The sequence below is a fragment of the Eremothecium cymbalariae genome, chromosome 2 (genome assembly GCF_000235365.1).
Source record: "Eremothecium cymbalariae DBVPG#7215 chromosome 2, complete sequence".
In the NCBI taxonomy this organism is placed as follows: Eukaryota; Fungi; Ascomycota; class Saccharomycetes; order Saccharomycetales; family Saccharomycetaceae; genus Eremothecium; species Eremothecium cymbalariae.
Genome location: NC_016450.1, coordinates 79,299 through 98,009, shown reverse-complemented (window position 1 = coordinate 98,009; position 18,711 = coordinate 79,299). Strand labels below are relative to the sequence as shown.

The following is an 18,711-nucleotide window of genomic DNA, read 5'->3' as shown; positions in this document are numbered from 1 at the left end:
AACCAATACTTTTCTAATTTTGTAATCGTCTCTTCAACTGGGTATTTCAGGCCCGTTGCCATCATTTGTTATTCTTTGCTAGGCTAGTAGTTATCGTTAAGTTCGTCATCATCCATGCTAATAATATACATCAGCAGTATGCATATGCAGGTTGGTTAAAGCTTCTAGTGCAGGACTCTTATCGCTGCCTCTGTGGAAGATAAACCTGACAGATCTTCAATACCGTCTAAAATATCCTCCAGCTGTACCGCCAATGGGTGCCTCTGGTCCGCAGAAGCACTTGCAGACGCTGCCGTCTCATCCTCCACCGGCCAATACTCATTCCCTACAGTGATGCCACTAACTGGTGCATACAACCCCGTGTAGGTGCTATTAACTTGCTTGCGCAACGTGACATCACCATCACTGATCTTGCGCATCAGACCGAGAAACTTGGAACCTTGAAACCGTTTTTGATGCTCTTCAGAAGAGAGAGTCGAGTACACAGATTTTGCCGTCTCTTGAAACTCTCGCTGGGCATCATCAAGCTGTTCGGGATCCACGGTGTCAACTGACTGTTGCTGCTGCAGTTCTGATTCTAAGGACTCAAATTCTTTTTCCAAGAATGTTTCTAGTTGTTCAAACTCCTGCTGCCGGTGCTGCTGGTGCTGCTCTTGTCGTAACTGCAGTTGCTGCTGCACAAAAGACATACCAACACCTTGCGCCGGCAAAAACATTGATTCTGAAGAGTTCACTGCAAACTCACGCTGCTTGTGTTGCTGCTGCTCATAATCTGCATACATCTGCTTGTAATCCCTCTGAAACTCCGTAGAATCGTTCAACTTCATCCCATGGAATTGCTGTATCCACTCCATAGATTTCCCTCCCCCTGACGATATACTGGTCGTTCCTCGTACGTTCTGCCTGTCCACATCCATCAGTATACCATGTGGTTGCGAAATAGCCGTAAATGGGTTCATACTACCACCACCCACCTCTTTCCTTTGCAAAAACCTTTCCTCAGCATTACTAACCACCTGTGGAGCATCTCGCCCCCCCTGCACTATTCCGGGAACAGCACCAACCCGTCCAATCACCGTCTTCTGATTATCCGCCTTTGCAATAAGCTTCTGCATAGCACTGCCCTGACACACCGACATCCTCAATGTTAACTTCCTTCTTCCGTCTTTCTCTTCTGCTACTTCTCAAGTCTATCTTCGTCCCTTCCTTTAAGTAACGTTAGCGTAAACTCAGAGCCAAGTGCGGTCGTATAGATATATATATACGTATATATATATATATATATATATATATATATATATGTATATGTATATATGACTCTTTAGGGTCTCTCAAACGCCAAGAAACTCTCGGTTATAAGAATCATCATACCGCAGCAAGAGAGAAGTGAAGACAAGGTCCTTCTGTCCGGGGGAAGTAAAAATTGGAAAAGTGCCGGGAATTGAAACTTCCGAAAATGTATGTGAACACCGTGCACCGCGTACAAATAAGCTTACTTAAACATGTCCGGAATGTTCACGCCCTGGCATAACCATCCAATAGGTTGTTTGAGATTCCTGGCAGAATCAATGATCCTGCTTTCTTCTAAAACACGAACGACATCATTGAGGTCGTAACCACGCTCCAGACCACGCTCTATTGCCTTACATAGGACCTTCCGACGATGGAAGCGCTTGTTAACGGCAGCATCGCGGCGCCAGCTTGTTTGGTACATGAGTTCCATGTCTCGTAGAGACGGCTGGCCGTTGTAACCTTCTGTATATTCCTTCCAGATATCCATGACAGTTTGGGGGGAGTTAAGGAATTCAAATTTGCCGACATAGATCTTGCGTTTCTTCTTGAGACCTCTATGGGTGTAGTATTGTTCCTCTTTGACGTTTGTGTCCAGGTGGGAGGAAGAAGAAGGAGCGGAGGAGAGAGCTGGAGACTCCTCGCCGGGTGGAATGGAGACCGAATCAGGCCTTTGATGTTCATGCTGCTGCTGCGGTTGTTGTGGTTGCTGTTGCTGCTGAGATTGAGATTGGGGTTGGGGTCGCTGAGGTTGCTGCTGGTGTCGGTGAGGGTGGTCATCGTCAACTTGCTGAGAGTAGGAGTCCGTAAGAGAGGTGGCAGCACCAGATTCCAGGCCGTGGTGAGAATCTGTACCGAGAGTGGAGAACTCATCATCTCGAAATTCGTACTCCTTGTGGGGAACAAAGTCGCCTCTGCGACGCTTGGAAACCACGTGATGGCTACCGGCGACGCCTGCGTCGCCCCCTCCCCTGCTACTGCTCTTACGCCCGTTGGATATAATAAACTTGTGTTCAATGGGTCCTTTGGAATGCTTCTTCATGCCATTGCGTTTGGCACCTGCTGAACTCGAAGCTGTACCAGCGGTCGGCACAGAACCCCCCTGCATCTCTTCATCATCAGGAGACACCTGGGGAGGAATAAACTCCCCCAAGATCGCATCCACGTTCGTCAGATCCCTTTCATCCTCATCCTGACTCGACGGATGGCCGTGGCTGTTCTTGGATAGCTTTCTCCGATGCTCTGGTATCTGCCGCGCTTCCTGTCCCACCTGTTGCCCCCCCGTATGTTGCTGCTGTTGCGACTGCCCTCCAGACTGCGACTCTCCTTGGCACCGCGACGGTTGCCCCGTCTGCGCCTGCGGCTCTTGACGTTCTTGCTGATGCTGATGCTGCGTATGCTGCTGCTGCGTATGCTGCTGCGTATGAAGCATACTCCCATTCGGCTGGATGGTGCCAATGGAACCAGATGTCGTTATTATCCCATCCAAAGATCCCGCAAGCTTATCTCGTAGTACGCCTGCATATCTATACTGGTCGTTCAACATCGTACTGACAACATCCGTGAGAACATTTATCTGCTGCTGCTGAGCATTAAGCACAAGGTCATATTTTTTGAAATGGTGGTCTAACTTGGCACTAAATGTTTGAAATAATCGTTCGTACATAGAAATCTGCCTCTCTAAATCCAAAACCCGCCGCTCCAATCCCTCCAGCTCTATGTTCGATGACATATCCATTATGTACAGACTGCTGATCCACTACTCTGGATGTTGTATGTAGATTTGCTTTATTCGCACCCCCGAGCCCCAATAATAGCCCAATTTCTATGCTTCGAACCACAGCTGACCATACTAATGGGACTGAAAATTTTCTTAACAGCTTTTTCCGTCCCGGAATCTAATAACGCATAGAAGACAATGCTGCACAGTTCCCTGCACAGTTCCGGACAAAGAGCGCCGGTGTCAGGCAGCAGCAGCAACAATCACAGCTTCATAAGTAATGGTGCAGTTGCTTATCTTATGAGAGTTTGATGGCCAGACAGCTACAGCCAACTGTAGCGAGCTGTAACGATCGGAGTAACACTCCGGAGTGGATTCAGGCGCAGTAAAGCCAAGACAGAGGTTGTGTCTAGTTTGTTTTATTTTATTTTATCATATACGGATTAAGTTAGACACATATATAAAAAGTAGCTATAGAAGAACCAGTTAAGTAGCAGCTAACCAGCTATGGGTAGCATGAGCGCAGTACTAGACTAGTTCAGAGACGAACTAACATAGGAATGAAATCTTTGGATGCTGTTTTCATTCGGTAAAGCCATGGGAAATCAGAGTAGGGCCAAAGCGACGGCACCGACGACAGCACCGACGTTGACGATAGCGCCGGCAGCAGCAGCACCATCGTAAGTAGAGAACGTAGCAGGGGCTGGTTCGGCGGTGGTGGAACCGCAAGGGGAACCTGGACCGCCGGTGCAACCTTGGGTGGAAGGTGAGGGTGCTGCTGGTTCTTCAGACTTGACATCGCATGGAGCTGGTACGCCTGGAGCAGTTGGTGTGCACTTGGCGACAGAAACGTGGGTGGTGGTTGCCTGGCAGGCGGCCTTAGTACAGCCTTCTGTGGTTGGGGCTGGCTGGCACTTACCTTCGGTGCAGCCTTCTGTGGTTGGGGCTGGCTGGCACTTACCTTCGGTGCAGCCTTCTGTGGTTGGGGCTGGCTGGCACTTACCTTCGGTGCAGCCGGGGGTGGAAGCGGCTTCCACAGTGGTGACCTTGGACTCTGGGGTTGGCTCAGCCTTGGTTGGTTCAGCCTTCGTTGGCTCAGGCTTGGTTGGCTCAGGCTTGGTTGGCACCTCCTTGGTTGGGACCTCCTTGGTTGGCTCAGGCTTGGTTGGCTCAGGCTTGGTTGGCTCAGGCTTGGTTGGCTCCTCCTTGGTTGGGACCTCCTTGGTTGGGACCTCTGGAGTTGGCTTCGTTGGCTCCACGGTAGAGACAGCGTCAATAGTTGTGACACTTACGTCAGTAGGCGTAGCTGGCTCCTCGGTCTTCCCATCCTTGGTCTTGTCGGGGTGCAGCTTGTCCAGTAAACTCTTGACAGCGCTCTTCTTGTCATCCAAGACACTCTTGTTAGCAGTAGCGACAGCAACTAAAGTAGATAAAGCGATGGTAGAAAATTTCATAATGTCTTCCTTTCAAAACTGTACAGCGAACGATAGTTTGATTGACGGTTAGGGTGGTAATACTAATCACTCTTACTGGTTTTATAAGAAAAAAGAGCTGAAACAATAAATTGCTAATTGAATATTATCTACTTTACTCCAAACCACTCTCCTATATATATATAATAAATTTAAAAAAAAAAACAATTATTGACCAACCATATTCTTCGGTCCAGACAACTCAGCCACATGTACTCTGGCAAACCAACCTGATGGGCCTAACCAGCCAATGTACTGCTATTCTAACTGGCCCGAAGCCCCATACATAGCTACCGAACAAGCGTTCCTTCGGCGTCCATACTTACCGAATGAAGGGAGCCCTCTTCTCCAAGACCCAAAAATCACTGATACTCTATGTATAGACCCCTTGTTTTGACTCTATACAATGCCTGCATTAAGGAACATGGATTAGTTGATAAACATATACGAATTTCATATCCTTTGACTTGATACTTGTGTTTTGCTAATGGATACTTTACTGATTCACTGAAATATTTCCTGTGTCGCTGACGCACCATTGTTCTTTTCGCGCCTTTTGACTACTTCAACAATCTCGTTTCCTGCAGATGATTCCCGAGGCGCTATCTCGAGAAGTTGCTATTAGGTAACAAATAACAATAGCAAAAATAAAAAATATATGGTCGAGAATACATGATAGAATCTTTTAGAGTTTTATGTTAAGCAGCGTTCCGATTACATTAAATTCAGTGGACTGCTGCCTTCAGCAGCAACACTCGGGAGTGGGGATCAATGCGTAGTGACAGCCAGCTGTGGAAGTGTCAGCGAAGTTAGGATAATGATACATACGAGGGTGAGTCTAAGACATGGAGTCTAAGACAAGGAAGCCAGGATAAAATATGTAATAACTATAAATAAATATGTACGGTCTATAAGAATACCTATAGGAAAAACAGAGTAGCCCAATCACGTCTCGACGTATATATGCGTACTACGGCGGATTGTTTACACTTCCTTTTTATTTTCCTTTTCTAGTCGGTGATAGTTTCTAGTACAAAAGAGACCATTTCTTGATAGGAAACCAGCGGATAGGCGGACTTATTATCAGACGGACGAAAACCGACTCTGGAATTATTTCTTTTTTCGCTTAATTCATCTATGAAGACGGCGGAATTGTGGTTTTTTAATCTTGCCGGTCTCTCGACGAATATTCCTATGTCATCCATCCACTCTGCGAGTTCGGAGAGAGGTTCATCATGGAACCGGCTCCTCGAAGGGTTTTTGTCGCGCCAGGGTTGTTGAAAGCCAAATATAGAAATGTTCGCCGGCCTTTTTTGAGTCATTTTGAGAAGTTCCTTTACGGAATTTTTGTAACATGGTCCAAAGGAATTTAGTCCCTGAGTTAACAGACATTCTCTGTGTGTGGACTTCAGGGGAGCTTTATGCTCATCGCCGAAGTACACGTAATCCTTGGTGAAGTCTATTTTAAAGAAGACCTTCGCAGTATCATTCATTATACATTGCACCAGTATCGTAAGTAACTGGTCCCTGGTGACATCTTGATGACCTATTTTTAGATGCTCCTGGATGTCTTGTAGAGAGATGCACGTGTATAAGGGAGCTATTTCGTCCCAGAGTTTTCTTTCTCGAGCAAGCTGACAAACTTTGCTGAATAAAGACTCGAGGGTCATACTAAATCGATCCAAGCTTGACAGCGACCGCGCCAGCGCAGGTAAGGTCAGGCTCTTGAAGTTTTGGTACAATGTTTGGAGGTTATGTACAATTGGAGTATTAGCAATAACCTTAATTTGCTCCAATTCGAAGGGGTCGACATTATTTTCGACGCCATTCGCAGCATTGGAAGGTTTCCATAAGATGATGTCAACGAGAATGAAACCGCATAATGTTAGGTCACTGAAAACGTGGTTTTTATTACCTAATTCCTCCAAGTTCTGGAAGCAATCCCAGAATTGTTGGCGAAGGAGCTTGTACCGTTCAAGGTGCATATTTTTAATGCACTGAGAGAAATTAACAATGGTCATCACTCGCGGTTGCTGAGATAGTGCTAGCGAACTGTTCAGTCTGTGCTTGATTTGTCGGACCAACTCTTGAAATTCCTCTACCGGTACATCGCCAGTCTTAAGAAACTGGAATATGTAGCACTGTAACTGAAATAGCAGCATATCAGAGGTGGTAGGCATGTCGTTAAACAGTTTGTAGCTCTCGCTTGATATTGAATTAGTCGTCAGTCTCTCCTTCCAGATGTGATTTTCCAACCGCAGTTGTTTCACCATCGTTGATAAATCCAAAAATTTCGCTGGCACACCTTGTAGCACGTCGTGCAATACATCTAGGATATCCAGATGGAACTCTACGGTCTTCAGTTGAATCGTAAGAGTCTCATCGAAAACGAAGTCCCTGTTGTTAATTGGTACAGTCAGTTTTATTATCGCTAACATGGATTTTTGAACATATGGTACGCCCAGCTCCCTCATCCAACGAAATCCATACTCTACCATTTTCTTGAAGTCCTGAAGTATCTCGACCGATGTAGACCGCGACATGTATACCCCCATAAAGTGCCAGCACTTGACTGTCTGTTTCAACGCTTTAAACCCCCACAGCATCTCTCCCATGTTAACCACCTGCTCGAACCTTTCAATAGCTTTGGTAAAATCGTTGTTATCCTTTAATACTTTGCCTAAATAATATAATTCCTCACTGCGACATTTCTCTGTGGGCTGTTGAACTGCGCTGCTTGATTCGTACATGTTCTCGTCACTGGCTTCTTCCTCGTAGACCCCCAACTCCTCGTCGCTATCCGCCTCCATCTCTGCATAACCCATTTCTCCATCATCAGACATCATGAAGTCTTCATAGTTGGTTCCTCCTGTATCAGACATATTCGCCAACGCTTTCTATCTATATGGTTCCTAGCGCTCACCCCCACCAATCAAATATGCTGTTAACCTACTGAATATCTTAGTCAAATTGCACATCCTCTCCGCGAAACCTTCACCGTTTTGCTTAAGTGTTTCCGGCCTGCGCTGAACTTTTCAAGACACACAGACACACACTTCTTCGCATATACATAGTACAAACTCTAAAGACTCCTTCTATATTCACCAAGTAAAATGACGATGTTTTTAGGATCGTTCAGGATCACACCCCGTCTTTTAAATTACACGGCTGTACGTGGCTTCAAAGTTTTCACTCCTGCTCTGTTCAAAATAGGCGACACCATCCCAACTGGCCTAAAAGGCATCTACGAATCATCCCCTGGAAATGACGTCGATATAGGAAAGGAAGTCACCAATGGGAAGTTTATCATCGTGGGTGTTCCTGCCGCCTTCTCTCCTGCTTGTTCTTCGGCTCACGTCCCAGGATTTATCAATCTGCTCGATGATTTCAAAGCTAAAGGGATCTCCCAAGTCCTTATAACCTGTGTCAACGATCCATTCGTCACTAAAGCATGGGCAAGCCAGTTAAACTGCCCTCCAGATTTGAGAATTCTTGCCGACACCCAGGGAGAATTCGCCAAGGCAGCCGGTAAACTATTCGATTCAAAGAAAATATTTGGCAATGAGAGATCATCTCGTTATGCCCTCATAGTCAAAGACGGTAAAGTTTTGAACCAATTCCTCGAGCCAGACAAAATAGGTCTCAAATTCTCGACTGCTGAAACCGTCCTCAGCGCCTTGTGATTGACTAAAATTTTTGTCTCCATTCCAGAAATGTCATTTCAGGTATAGTTTTGTTTCCGTCTGTCTGCTCCTGGTCCGCCGTGCCCATCCAAATGGATCACGGTGCTCTTTACTCGCTTCAGCTTTCTTTTTATCACCAATCTCCGACTGCAGCTGCAGCTGCTAACTACTAGTACCATTCTATCATATCCTCGAGCAAAACCCGAGTACAATGAGGTGAAACGGCCCCTGCTCGTCTCTCGAAGACATTGACTCTGCTTTGTAAACTCTGTAATGACTATCTATATACATATGCGTTCTGAAACTGTACACATGCGGTCCTTCTATTTGACTCGTGTTAACTTTTCGAAGAAACTGGATTCTATTTAAAGCCGCAACGCAGTTAGTGGATGTTAACTTCCAGATCTAGCAGTTTAATACTATAGCGACTTGCTACAAACGGATGTCTTCTCATTTTTGACTCTTGGTGCTCTCTTCGTTGTCCTGGCGTGGGCTTTTTGTCAGGCTGGTGAGTAATTCACGAAGCAGAGGACCATAACGGTGTCAAAAAAGAAGCATGTGCATGAATTGTTATATGGAGCGAATTGTAGTGTCAGTGTAGAGAGTATATAGGGGCACAGGAATTATAAAAGTATGGTATGGGGATGTATATGGATGCTGTAATATAAGGACAGCCGAGTTCGATCAGAAAATAGCAGCTTCTTCTTTTTCTTGGATCTTTTTGTTCAAGCTGAAATTTATCGGATGTCATCGAACAGAAACTCAGATCTTCAAATGCTTGCAGAAGATTTAGAAAAACAGCAGCTTGGAGACTTGGAATCAGATAAGAATTCATTGGAAAAAAAGCTGGAGACTGGACGAGATGGGATTAATGTGCAGCATTTTACACTTGTGCTTTCTAATGATAATGAGGGAGATGACAGCAAGTGTGGGCGGTATGAGACTGATGATGAGTACTACCCTGATGGAGGGTGGCAGGCATGGCTGGTAGTGTTTGGAGCTTTCATGGGTATTTTTCCAATATGGGGGATGTTCAATTCACTGGGGGCGATAGAAGGGTATATTTCTAAGCACCAATTAGCTGGGGTAAAGCCCACGGCGGTGTCATGGATATTTTCTATCCATTTGACGGTGTGCAGCGCATGCTGCGTATTTAGTGGCGCTTATTTCGATCGAAACGGGGCCAGAGAGGCTGTCATTGTCGGTGGTGCACTTTACGTTCTAGGTATATTCTTTATGTCGATGGGCACAGAGGTATGGCATTTTATTGCAAGTTTTTCTATAATGTGTGGCTGCGCTGCCGGAATTCTCACTACACCACTCATCTCGAGTGTGGCAACATGGTTCAACGAAAGGAGAGCCGCCGCCACTAGCTTAGCCACGGTCGGCAGTTCTATTGGGGGCATTATAATCCCAATTACCCTCCGTAAACTATATGTCCAAGTTGGTTACGTATGGGCTATTAGAATCCTCGCCCTGATTTGCCTGTTCTGCATGACATTAGCTTCAATATTCACACGTGAGCGTGTGAAACCAAAATGCACCCCCTTCAACTCATACAAAGAGGCCTATCGCTACTATCTCTCAAATTCCTTCAACTGGCGTTACTTCCTCGACCAACGCTTCCTATGGTGCACCATCTCCTTTTCTCTTGCAGAGAACTCCATTTGCATGACCGCTACCTACATCTCATCTTATATGGTTGCTAGAGGCTACTCGGAATCAATGAGCTACACACTTCTTACCGTTATCAATGCCGGCGGTATCTTCGGTAGATACATACCTGGATATCTAGCAGATACCTATTTCGGAAGATTCAACGTGGTCATATTCACCTCGATTTTCGCAGCCATCGTTAATCTATGCATGTGGTTGCCATTTGGTAACCACTCTACGGTTATGTGGGTATATGCCGTCATATATGGCTTCCTAATAGGCTCTGTTTTCTCTCTAACCCCAGTCTGCATAGGTCAGATTTGTAAAACAAGCGACTTCGGTAAGAAATATTCTACAGCATACTTGCTTACTGCTGCGATGACACTACCCATTATACCAATAGGTGGCGCCATTATAGGAGAAGGAACTATACAAAATTACAATAATTTTATCATCTTCACCTCCATGCTGATGCTAGCTGGAGGTTTATGCTACATACTTTCTCGTACCCTGTGTGTAGGTTTCCGTATATCCAAGTTTTAAATATCTTAAAGAAATAGCGCCTTATAATTAAGCTACTGCCTTGAGCGGTAAAAAAGTTGATGCAAGTCCGCAGGGGTTTTCTGATTACATAATTGGTAGCTTACATAATGAGGCGGATATCAATCCGCGCATCCGTAATTCTGAAACTCTGAGTCGCATGCGGTTGCAACTCCTTGTAGCATTTAATGGCTGATTTAGCTGATAATCCCCAGGCCCGGAGATCCAATTAACGAAATTTACCTTTTTGACTCTGGTCAGCCAATTCCGTATTGGGTTGGGAACCGGTCATTACGGTTCGTAAGGTAAATAACAAAAAAACGACTATTTTGTTTTTGTTTATCCATCCAATTGTTCTCGATTGTTGCTACTGCTTTTGGATTTGTGTCACGTGATTTGAGTGTGACTGTCGTATGTATGGGTGTATGTTTTAACTTTCCGAATATTCGAAAAATCATTCCGCGTGCGCCCTGCACTGGCGCTCATCCGGCTACCACATTCTCTGATTTTTTTTCGTATGGGCCCCATCATATACTGAAAAAAGAATAAGTTCGATTCCACACTATTTAGTACTACATACTTGTAAAGCATAAAAGCAACCAAAAGCAACCATGGGTATCGATCACGCTAGCAAGCAGCACAAGAGATCTGGTCACAGAACTGCTCCAAAGTCTGACAATGTCTACTTGAAGTTGTTGGTCAAGCTGTACTCCTTCTTGGCTCGTATGTCATTTTGATGCATTTTAACACGTTCCATATGTGTTACCAAAAAAAGATAGGAAGTAAAGAGAAGGATGCTCTCACTTAAAGTTGTCGGTGCAGGGGAAGCCGGGGGAGAATTCAAAGAGGGGTTTAGTCCATTTGCATGTGCTCTCGTTTCCGTTTTCAATTCTGCGAGTATTGGGATGATGGGGAGAAAGAGGATAGATTTGAAGCGTGGTCTAGCTGAGCTTCATTGTTTCGTTCATCTTTTCTTCTGTTATAGCCAATGCGATTCATTTCCAGGAAACTGGGAAAAAAGTGAGCAGAATCTTACTACTTTAACCCTTCATCTTATCCATCTTTTTTGCAAGTTACTAACAAGTTATGCAATACAGGTCGTACCGACGCTCCATTCAACAGAGTGGTCTTGAAGTCTTTGTTCTTGTCCAAGACCAACAGACCTCCAGTTTCCATCTCTGCCATTCACAGGGCTTTGAAGCAGGATGGTGCTGCTAACAAGACTATTGTCGTTGTTGGTACTGTCACTGCTGACAACAGAATCTTTGAGTTCCCAAAGGCCACTATCGCTGCTTTGAGATTCACTGCTAGTGCCAAGGCCGCCATCCTAAAGGCTGGTGGTGAGGCTATTACTTTGGATCAATTGGCTGTTAGAGCTCCAAAGGGTCAAAACACTTTGATCATGAGAGGTCCAAGAAACTCCAGAGAGGCTGTTAGACACTTCGGCATGGGTCCACACAAGCACAAGGCCCCTAGAATCATGTCTAAGGGTAGAAAGTTTGAAAAGGCTAGAGGTAGAAGAAGATCTAGAGGTTTCAAGGTGTAAGTTAGATGAGTTAGTGCTACTAATCCTTCTATTTTGTGCTTCCTCGCCTCATCTAATTCATTGCTGTATAATATATAGTAATAATAAACTTTACTCAAAGGAAACACTTCTACATTTTTTTGACAAACTACTTTTTGTATAGATATAGTAAAGGGAGAGTAGAATTTGCAGCCTCCGTATGGAGAGGGGCAAGAAGGACTAGTTGTCCAACGTATTCTTTTGCTACTTAACGCTGATGGAAGACTATATTACGATTTCATATTTCTGTCGCCGATAGTCCACAATACGAACGATGGATCTAGTGCATGTGACTGCTCCACCCATACATATTATTAATTTGAAAATATTTGTGATTATCCTCGCGCGCTGAGCTGACCATTTCTTTCCGCCTAGGAGCTGTCGGCTAGGCTCGACGCAGGACTCTTCCCGGCTTCCAGGCTGCTCTGCCTGCCCAGGGTCCCGTCGGCCCAGGCTGCTGCTTTCCTGCTCACGCGCAAGGATTCCCGCTCCTGCAATGCAATTGGCAGAGCCTTCTCTCTCCGACCCAGCCTAGCTGAGCCCAGTCGAGCCTAGCGGAACTCAGCCCAGGCCCAGCGTGGTCCGCTCAGCTTCACCACTGACGAGCCCGCCTAACCCAGGCGCCTGTGAAAATGGGATCTTTTCGATACTTTTAGAAGAACACCGTTAGTCGAGAGGTGCATAGAGTAGCAAAAGGAGATCAATAAATAAAAATGCCAGGTGTTTCCGTTAGGTACGTACTAAAGTGAATGATTTTTTAAATGGTATGCGATACTTATAGTGTGTGGTGTTGAAGGACGTGAGAGGACGATATTATAGCGAAATGGGATATCTGTATGATAATAAAAGTGGTAGCACATGTGGCAGCGTTGAGCAACTGGCAGCTGTTTGCCAGATACAGTATGGGAAAATGAGGCACTTGCAAACGTACAGTACAGGACTTTAATTATACAGCAGTACCTTTTTGGAGTTGCCATCGAAGTTGGAATATACAGTGGGATATGTGGGCGTTATGGACCGTGCATGTGCTTAGATTATAATGGACCAGGGTAGATTCTCAATCTACTACAGCTATCAGGAACTTGGGCTGTGCACTAGAAAATACATCATCAACATATTGGTCGATCCTTCAAACAAAAAAAGTATCGGTATCAACATACGCACCAGTATATTGAGTCGTGTTCAGTTTTTACTAACATTTTCTATACAGAGACGTTCCAGCTCAAGATTTCATCAACGCTTACGCTTCTTTCTTGCAAAGACAAGGTAAGTTGGAAGTACCAGGTTACGTTGACATTGTCAAGACATCTGCTGGCAATGAAATGCCACCACAGGATTCTGAAGGCTGGTTCTACAAGAGAGCCGCCTCCGTTGCTAGACACATATACTTGAGAAAACAAGTTGGTGTTGGTAAGTTGAACAAGTTGTATGGTGGTGCCAAGAACAGAGGTGTCAGACCATTCAAGCACGTTGATGCTTCTGGATCGATCAACAGAAGGGTTTTGCAAGCTTTGGAAAAAATTGGTGTTGTCGAGATCTCTCCAAAGGGTGGTAGAAGAATCTCTGAAAACGGTCAGAGAGATTTGGACCGTATTGCTGCTCAAACTTTGGAAGAAGACGAAGAATAAGCAAGCAAGCTATAAGTTTGTACTTTAAGTATTCTCTTTTCTCGTGTTTAAACGTATAATAAAATATATCGTACCATTGACATATAAACAGCAGAATTACTGGGCATTTGTCGAGCATTGTCTGAGTCCTCTTGGAATTGTGCGCCTACATACTAGTCCTGTACTGTATTATGTTCCATTCATTTTATATAATACTGCCGCACTACTGAAAAGTAGCAGTGCAAAAATGGTTCCTAGCGGGATCGAACCGCTGATCCCCGCGTTATTAGCACGGTGCCTTAACCAACTGGGCCAAGGAACCAGTAAACTTGATATCACATGAAGCTGAGATACTTCATATACTCAACGAGGTTTGCCATGTGCCTGAAATTAAAAGAAGACCTGGAAAGTTACGATAATCAAACCAAGCAGCGGCGTATCAGATTGTCAGACTATTGCCAGAGTATTCGATGTTTTCTCAAGGTAATTGGCCAGATTAGAAACTATATAAGCAGTAACTGATCCTGAACAAAGCATTATCTGCACACGTGACGAGCAGTTCTAAGCTAACACGTGACTTACGCTGATCTCTCTCGTCAGAAGTAGCTACTGAATCCGACCTGGTGGGAAACCGATAATCTCAATGAACTCATCAATATCTATGGTTATATGCAGTAATGCACACCCGCAAGCAGGCCATATCCACTCCTTTAACCTTCTCAAACATTACCAATAGCTTTTTCACCATAAATCCGGTCCAACGTCCTCTCGCTCTGGCCTGCCCTTAGGCATTGTACCCTGCTGAGCTTGGCATCTAAAATTAATTACTAGTACAATATATATATTTATCTATTATACACGAATAAATGGAACGCTTCTAGGAAGTCCCTAATTGGTAAATACACTCCCTGTTCAGGGACTTTCGAACCAAGGGAACCACTATACTTGGATAATTCTACAAACCCCAACTAAACTTTGCACCCATTCCGTTTCTTAAAATAAAACGATAATTGGCCCCGGCGGAACCTTTTATAATTTTGAAATTTATTAAAAAGCGATTCATTCCGAAAGATGGCTTAAGACCAACATAAAAGTCACAAATTATTCGTAAACATATGCTAGAAAGTGGAGGACCAAGAGGTGATAGCTGAGGTTAGACGGTATTTTGAAGAAGGTTGAGAAGTAGTCGTTTATTAGGAGTACGACGGCCATACTGTTGTCTTTTTATTGTCCACAGATATAATAATCATTTATAATAGCGTCGCATCATTGCATTAAAAAAATAGAAAAGCTTGACATATTTGAAGATGAGTCAAGGAGAAGAGGTAATAGAACATCTTCCAAGGAAGGTGCGTCGGTTCTGGAAGAAGCAGGATGTTGAGCTGGTTTCTAATTCTAGTTTTATGTTAGAAAACGAGGGCGCAGGTAGGTCAGGTTCTTGGGAGAATAAACTCAAGAGGGCTGCTTTAAAATACTTGAAGTTTGTGGGGCCAGGGTTAATGATTTCGGTTGCATATATGGATCCTGGGAACTATGCTACAGGTGTCAGTGCGGGTGCTAGTAATCAATTTGCTTTACTGTACGTTGTCTTGTATTCGGGACTAATAGCTGTATTTCTGCAAAGTTTATGTGTTAAATTGGGAACGGTTACTGGTTTAGATCTTTCTAGGGCGTGCAGGGAGTTTCTTCCCCAGTGGATAAATCTGTGCATTTACTTGTTTGCGGAGGCTGCGATTATTGCCACTGATGTGGCGGAAGTTATTGGTGGTGCTGTGGCTCTCAATATCCTGATGAAGATCCCACTGCCGGCTGGAATCTGCATCACTTGTGCTGATGTGTTTTTGGTTTTGCTAGCATACGGTGTCAGCTCATCATCCATGCGTCTAGTGCGGATTTTTGAGATGTGTGTTGCAATGTTGGTGTTCGCAGTGACTATATGCTTGTGTGTTGAATTAGCATACATACCATCTGGCACTTCGGTTAGTAAGGTACTAAGAGGCTTTCTGCCCTCAAAGGAGGCTTTCGAAAATGGTGGAATGTACACGGCAACTGCAATTTTAGGTGCTACTGTGATGCCCCATTCTCTATTTTTGGGATCGGGTATTGTGCAACCAAGGCTATTGGAATACGATGTTAAACACGGCCATTATAGTATGGATTTAAGCAGTGATGATGGAAGTACAAATGAGAAAAAGAAGGATACATCCTTAGAAAGGGATGCCAAGTATCTCAACTACAGACCCACGATACATGCAATCAGATATGCAATGAAGTACTCGATAATAGAGGTTGCGATTACTTTGGTCACCTTTGCATTGTTTGTTAACTGTGCCATTTTAATTATTGCCGGTGCCTCTTTGTATGGTACTGAGGAAGCTCTTGATGCAGATTTGTATACCATTCATGCACTACTTTCAAAGTCACTTACACCAGCAGCAGGTACAATATTTATGTTAGCATTACTCTTTTCAGGCCAATCGGCTGGTATAGTGTGTACTATTGCTGGTCAAATAGTATGTGAAGGGCACATAAAATGGACTATTACTCCGTGGAAAAGAAGAGTATTAACTAGAGGAATAGCAATCATCCCTTGCTTAATTATTTCACTATCTGTGGGTAAAACTGGGTTATCAATGGCTCTTAATGCATCACAGGTTGTCTTGTCTATTCTTCTACCTTTTCTAACTGCGCCGCTAATTTATTTTACATCCAAGAAATCTATCATGAGAGTGCGATGCGATAGTTTGGAACATGAGACTGATGATGAAGATGAAGATGAAGATGAAGAGGATCATGAAAGTCAGGTGATAAGGAAATGTGTTGATATGTCTAATAGTTGGATGACGACAACAGTGGCTGTCGCGATCTGGATTTTTATATCAGTGTTGAACGTCTACTCAATTGTCCAATTGGGGGTCGCGCACGGCAGCTTGAATTAATTACTATATGAATTATACTACAAATGTCCACATTTTTGTAACTTAAATAGAAAACTATACAATTATTATCCGGCTTTTTAGCAGCATGTCTTAAAAAGAACCTAATCTCGCAGTAAAATGGCAAGGCCCTTTTTTATTGTGAATCGATAATCGCATCTTCACTGCGAATATACCTGGAGGAGGGATACTGGAGGAAGAATACTATACAGGGTCGTTTTTATGAGAAAGCTAAAACGATATAAAAAAATATGTCCACTTTGTGTTCCGCTAAATACTATATCATGTTTTTAGTTCTTTAACAATCAGTTATCTGGAATATGGGTGGTAACCACGTCTGTCTCGACCATATCCACCGCCACGGCGCTCACGACCACGAAAGCCACGATCACGGTTTTCGCGACGGAAACCATGACCATCTTCCCGATCATTATTATAGTTTCTATGACCCCTACGAGAATCTGGGGACCTTTCTCTATCTCTGTTACCGTAAGAATCATGACGTGTATTAGATGATTCTTTTTCGTTGTTGTCCTTGCCAGATGAACTAGACGAAGAGTCCTCACCGATAGTGGGAACACCGTTGCCATCATCTCCTGGAGGAGAAGCACCATTTGGTGCCGGGGGCATAGTTCCCACTGCATTGCCCGTACCACTCATCATCGACATCATCTGCTGCATCTGCTGCATTTGCTGTTGATACATCTGACTATAATCGATACCAGATTGCTGATAATATTCTTGCATTTTCGAATAATAATCGGCCATGGCTTGTGGGTTGAACATTGGGTTAGCAATCATAGGGTTAGTCATCATTTGGAATTGCTGTTGCTGTGGTTGCGGCTGCGGCTGCGGTTGTGTGGTTTGACCGTTATTACTAAATGTCCCTGACTGAGTGGTAGGCGAGGGGTTAGTGGTCCTCTGTTTCTGGACCTGTCTTGGTTCAGCGCGTTTTATCTCAATTCTCTTTCCCTTGAACTCAATGAACTTATTTTGACAAACCCTATCGACAGCATCAGGAGAATCATATGTAATAAACCCAAATCCCCTAGATCTGCCTGTATCTTTATCCAACATAAGTTGGGCATCTATGATAGACCCCCACTCTGAGAAAAACTCTTCAAATTCTTTCGGTCTTACATCTGGACCAATACCACCAACAAAAATCTTTCCGGTCTTATCCTGTTCCTCCCTTGGAATTGCCCGTTTAGGATCAATGACCTTACCATCTAATATATGCTGAGTTTTAACAACTTCGTCCACACTTGAAGCATCCGCAAATGATAAAAACCCAAAACCTCTCGACCTACCGGTTGTACCATCGCGCATAATCTTTACTTCAGTGACCGTTCCATATTTGGAAAAATATTCACGTAAGTTGTCTTCTGTGGTTTCCCAATTCAAACCGCCAATAAACATCTTGTTTATATCACGAGAGAGATCCGCCTTCACCTGCCTAGCCTCTTGCTGCTGGGCGGTAAGAGGCGCAGCCTGCTGTTGTAATTGGGTCATCGTCTGTTGCAATTGCTGCAACTGTGACAAGTCAGGCATCGCCTGTGCAAGCAGCTGATCCTGCGCAATGCCTTTATTAGAATCATTATTTGTGCTATCAGAAGAATTAGTAGTATTATTATTTGAGCTATTACTTGTAGATTGTTGTTGTAGCTGGTTCAGATTGGACGATAAGACTTGAAGGGCAGCCAATTGGTCTAAAGAAGAAGATGGGGGGTTTCCGGCGCCAGCAATACCGCCGGAAGCAGTCGCCGCGCTGGATTCCTCATTCTGAGGTTGTTCGTTTTTGACTACAGATTCCTCCGCCTTATGCTCTTCGGCAACCACATTGTTGTTGGTGCTGCTGCTGTCGTTCGTCACAGATTTTTGCTTATTATCGTCACCGTAAATATCGTCAAAATCTTCGTCGTCAGAAAAACTCATTTTTTCTCTATATGCTAGATTTGCTGAAATAATAGCAATAATAATGTAAATGTAAATGTAAAATAGTAGTAGTAATAGTAGTAGGTAGTAGTAGTAACAATACTTATATGTCGATATGAAGCTTCTTGTGTACAGGAAAACCTTCTAGGAATATCTTATGTCTAGTTTTTCGCAATATAGTAGTGTACACAACTTAGTCACCCCAGCTTGCCTAAACACAAAATATAATAATAACAAAGACGTTAAAGATTTAACAGATTTTATAATATTTCGCTTATTATTATTTGCTTCTGCAAATTTTTCTTTAA

The 18,711-nt window shown here is 44.0% G+C and overlaps 10 protein-coding genes across 10 annotated transcripts; 5 read left to right on the top strand and 5 right to left on the bottom strand.

The window, feature by feature from the left end:
- Nucleotides 1–164: 164 nt before the first annotated feature.
- Nucleotides 165–1,139, bottom strand: PEX21 (Pex21p; the record flags this gene model as incomplete). Its single annotated transcript, XM_003644585.1, has 1 exon — nt 165–1,139. One exon carries the CDS (start codon nt 1,137–1,139, stop codon nt 165–167), a length of 975 nt encoding a protein of 324 aa, XP_003644633.1.
- A 353-nt stretch (nt 1,140–1,492) lies between these two features.
- MSN1 (Msn1p) lies at nt 1,493–3,028 on the bottom strand (the record flags this gene model as incomplete). The annotated part of the gene is made up of 1 exon (XM_003644584.1): nt 1,493–3,028. One exon carries the CDS (start codon nt 3,026–3,028, stop codon nt 1,493–1,495), a length of 1,536 nt encoding a protein of 511 aa, XP_003644632.1.
- Nucleotides 3,029–3,615: 587 nt separating this feature from the next.
- On the bottom strand, nt 3,616–4,464 carry TOS6 (Tos6p; the record flags this gene model as incomplete). The annotated part of the gene is made up of 1 exon (XM_003644583.1): nt 3,616–4,464. One exon carries the CDS (start codon nt 4,462–4,464, stop codon nt 3,616–3,618), a length of 849 nt encoding a protein of 282 aa, XP_003644631.1.
- A 1,028-nt stretch (nt 4,465–5,492) lies between these two features.
- RRI2 (Rri2p) lies at nt 5,493–7,364 on the bottom strand (the record flags this gene model as incomplete). Its single annotated transcript, XM_003644582.1, has 1 exon — nt 5,493–7,364. The coding sequence occupies one exon, from the start codon at nt 7,362–7,364 to the stop codon at nt 5,493–5,495; it is 1,872 nt and encodes a 623-aa protein (XP_003644630.1).
- Nucleotides 7,365–7,601: 237 nt separating this feature from the next.
- Nucleotides 7,602–8,165, top strand: AHP1 (thioredoxin peroxidase AHP1; the record flags this gene model as incomplete). The annotated part of the gene is made up of 1 exon (XM_003644581.1): nt 7,602–8,165. One exon carries the CDS (start codon nt 7,602–7,604, stop codon nt 8,163–8,165), a length of 564 nt encoding a protein of 187 aa, XP_003644629.1.
- Nucleotides 8,166–8,909: 744 nt separating this feature from the next.
- MCH4 (Mch4p) lies at nt 8,910–10,364 on the top strand (the record flags this gene model as incomplete). The annotated part of the gene is made up of 1 exon (XM_003644580.1): nt 8,910–10,364. The coding sequence occupies one exon, from the start codon at nt 8,910–8,912 to the stop codon at nt 10,362–10,364; it is 1,455 nt and encodes a 484-aa protein (XP_003644628.1).
- A 608-nt stretch (nt 10,365–10,972) lies between these two features.
- RPL18A (60S ribosomal protein eL18) lies at nt 10,973–11,907 on the top strand (the record flags this gene model as incomplete). The annotated part of the gene is made up of 2 exons (XM_003644579.1): nt 10,973–11,084; nt 11,459–11,907. The coding sequence occupies 2 exons, from the start codon at nt 10,973–10,975 to the stop codon at nt 11,905–11,907; spliced, it is 561 nt and encodes a 186-aa protein (XP_003644627.1).
- A 731-nt stretch (nt 11,908–12,638) lies between these two features.
- On the top strand, nt 12,639–13,553 carry RPS19A (40S ribosomal protein eS19; the record flags this gene model as incomplete). Its single annotated transcript, XM_003644578.1, has 2 exons — nt 12,639–12,658; nt 13,136–13,553. The coding sequence occupies 2 exons, from the start codon at nt 12,639–12,641 to the stop codon at nt 13,551–13,553; spliced, it is 438 nt and encodes a 145-aa protein (XP_003644626.1).
- A 1,286-nt stretch (nt 13,554–14,839) lies between these two features.
- Nucleotides 14,840–16,471, top strand: SMF1 (divalent metal ion transporter SMF1; the record flags this gene model as incomplete). Its single annotated transcript, XM_003644577.1, has 1 exon — nt 14,840–16,471. The coding sequence occupies one exon, from the start codon at nt 14,840–14,842 to the stop codon at nt 16,469–16,471; it is 1,632 nt and encodes a 543-aa protein (XP_003644625.1).
- A 306-nt stretch (nt 16,472–16,777) lies between these two features.
- On the bottom strand, nt 16,778–18,403 carry HRP1 (Hrp1p; the record flags this gene model as incomplete). Its single annotated transcript, XM_003644576.1, has 1 exon — nt 16,778–18,403. The coding sequence occupies one exon, from the start codon at nt 18,401–18,403 to the stop codon at nt 16,778–16,780; it is 1,626 nt and encodes a 541-aa protein (XP_003644624.1).
- Between the last annotated feature and the right edge of the window lie 308 nt (nt 18,404–18,711).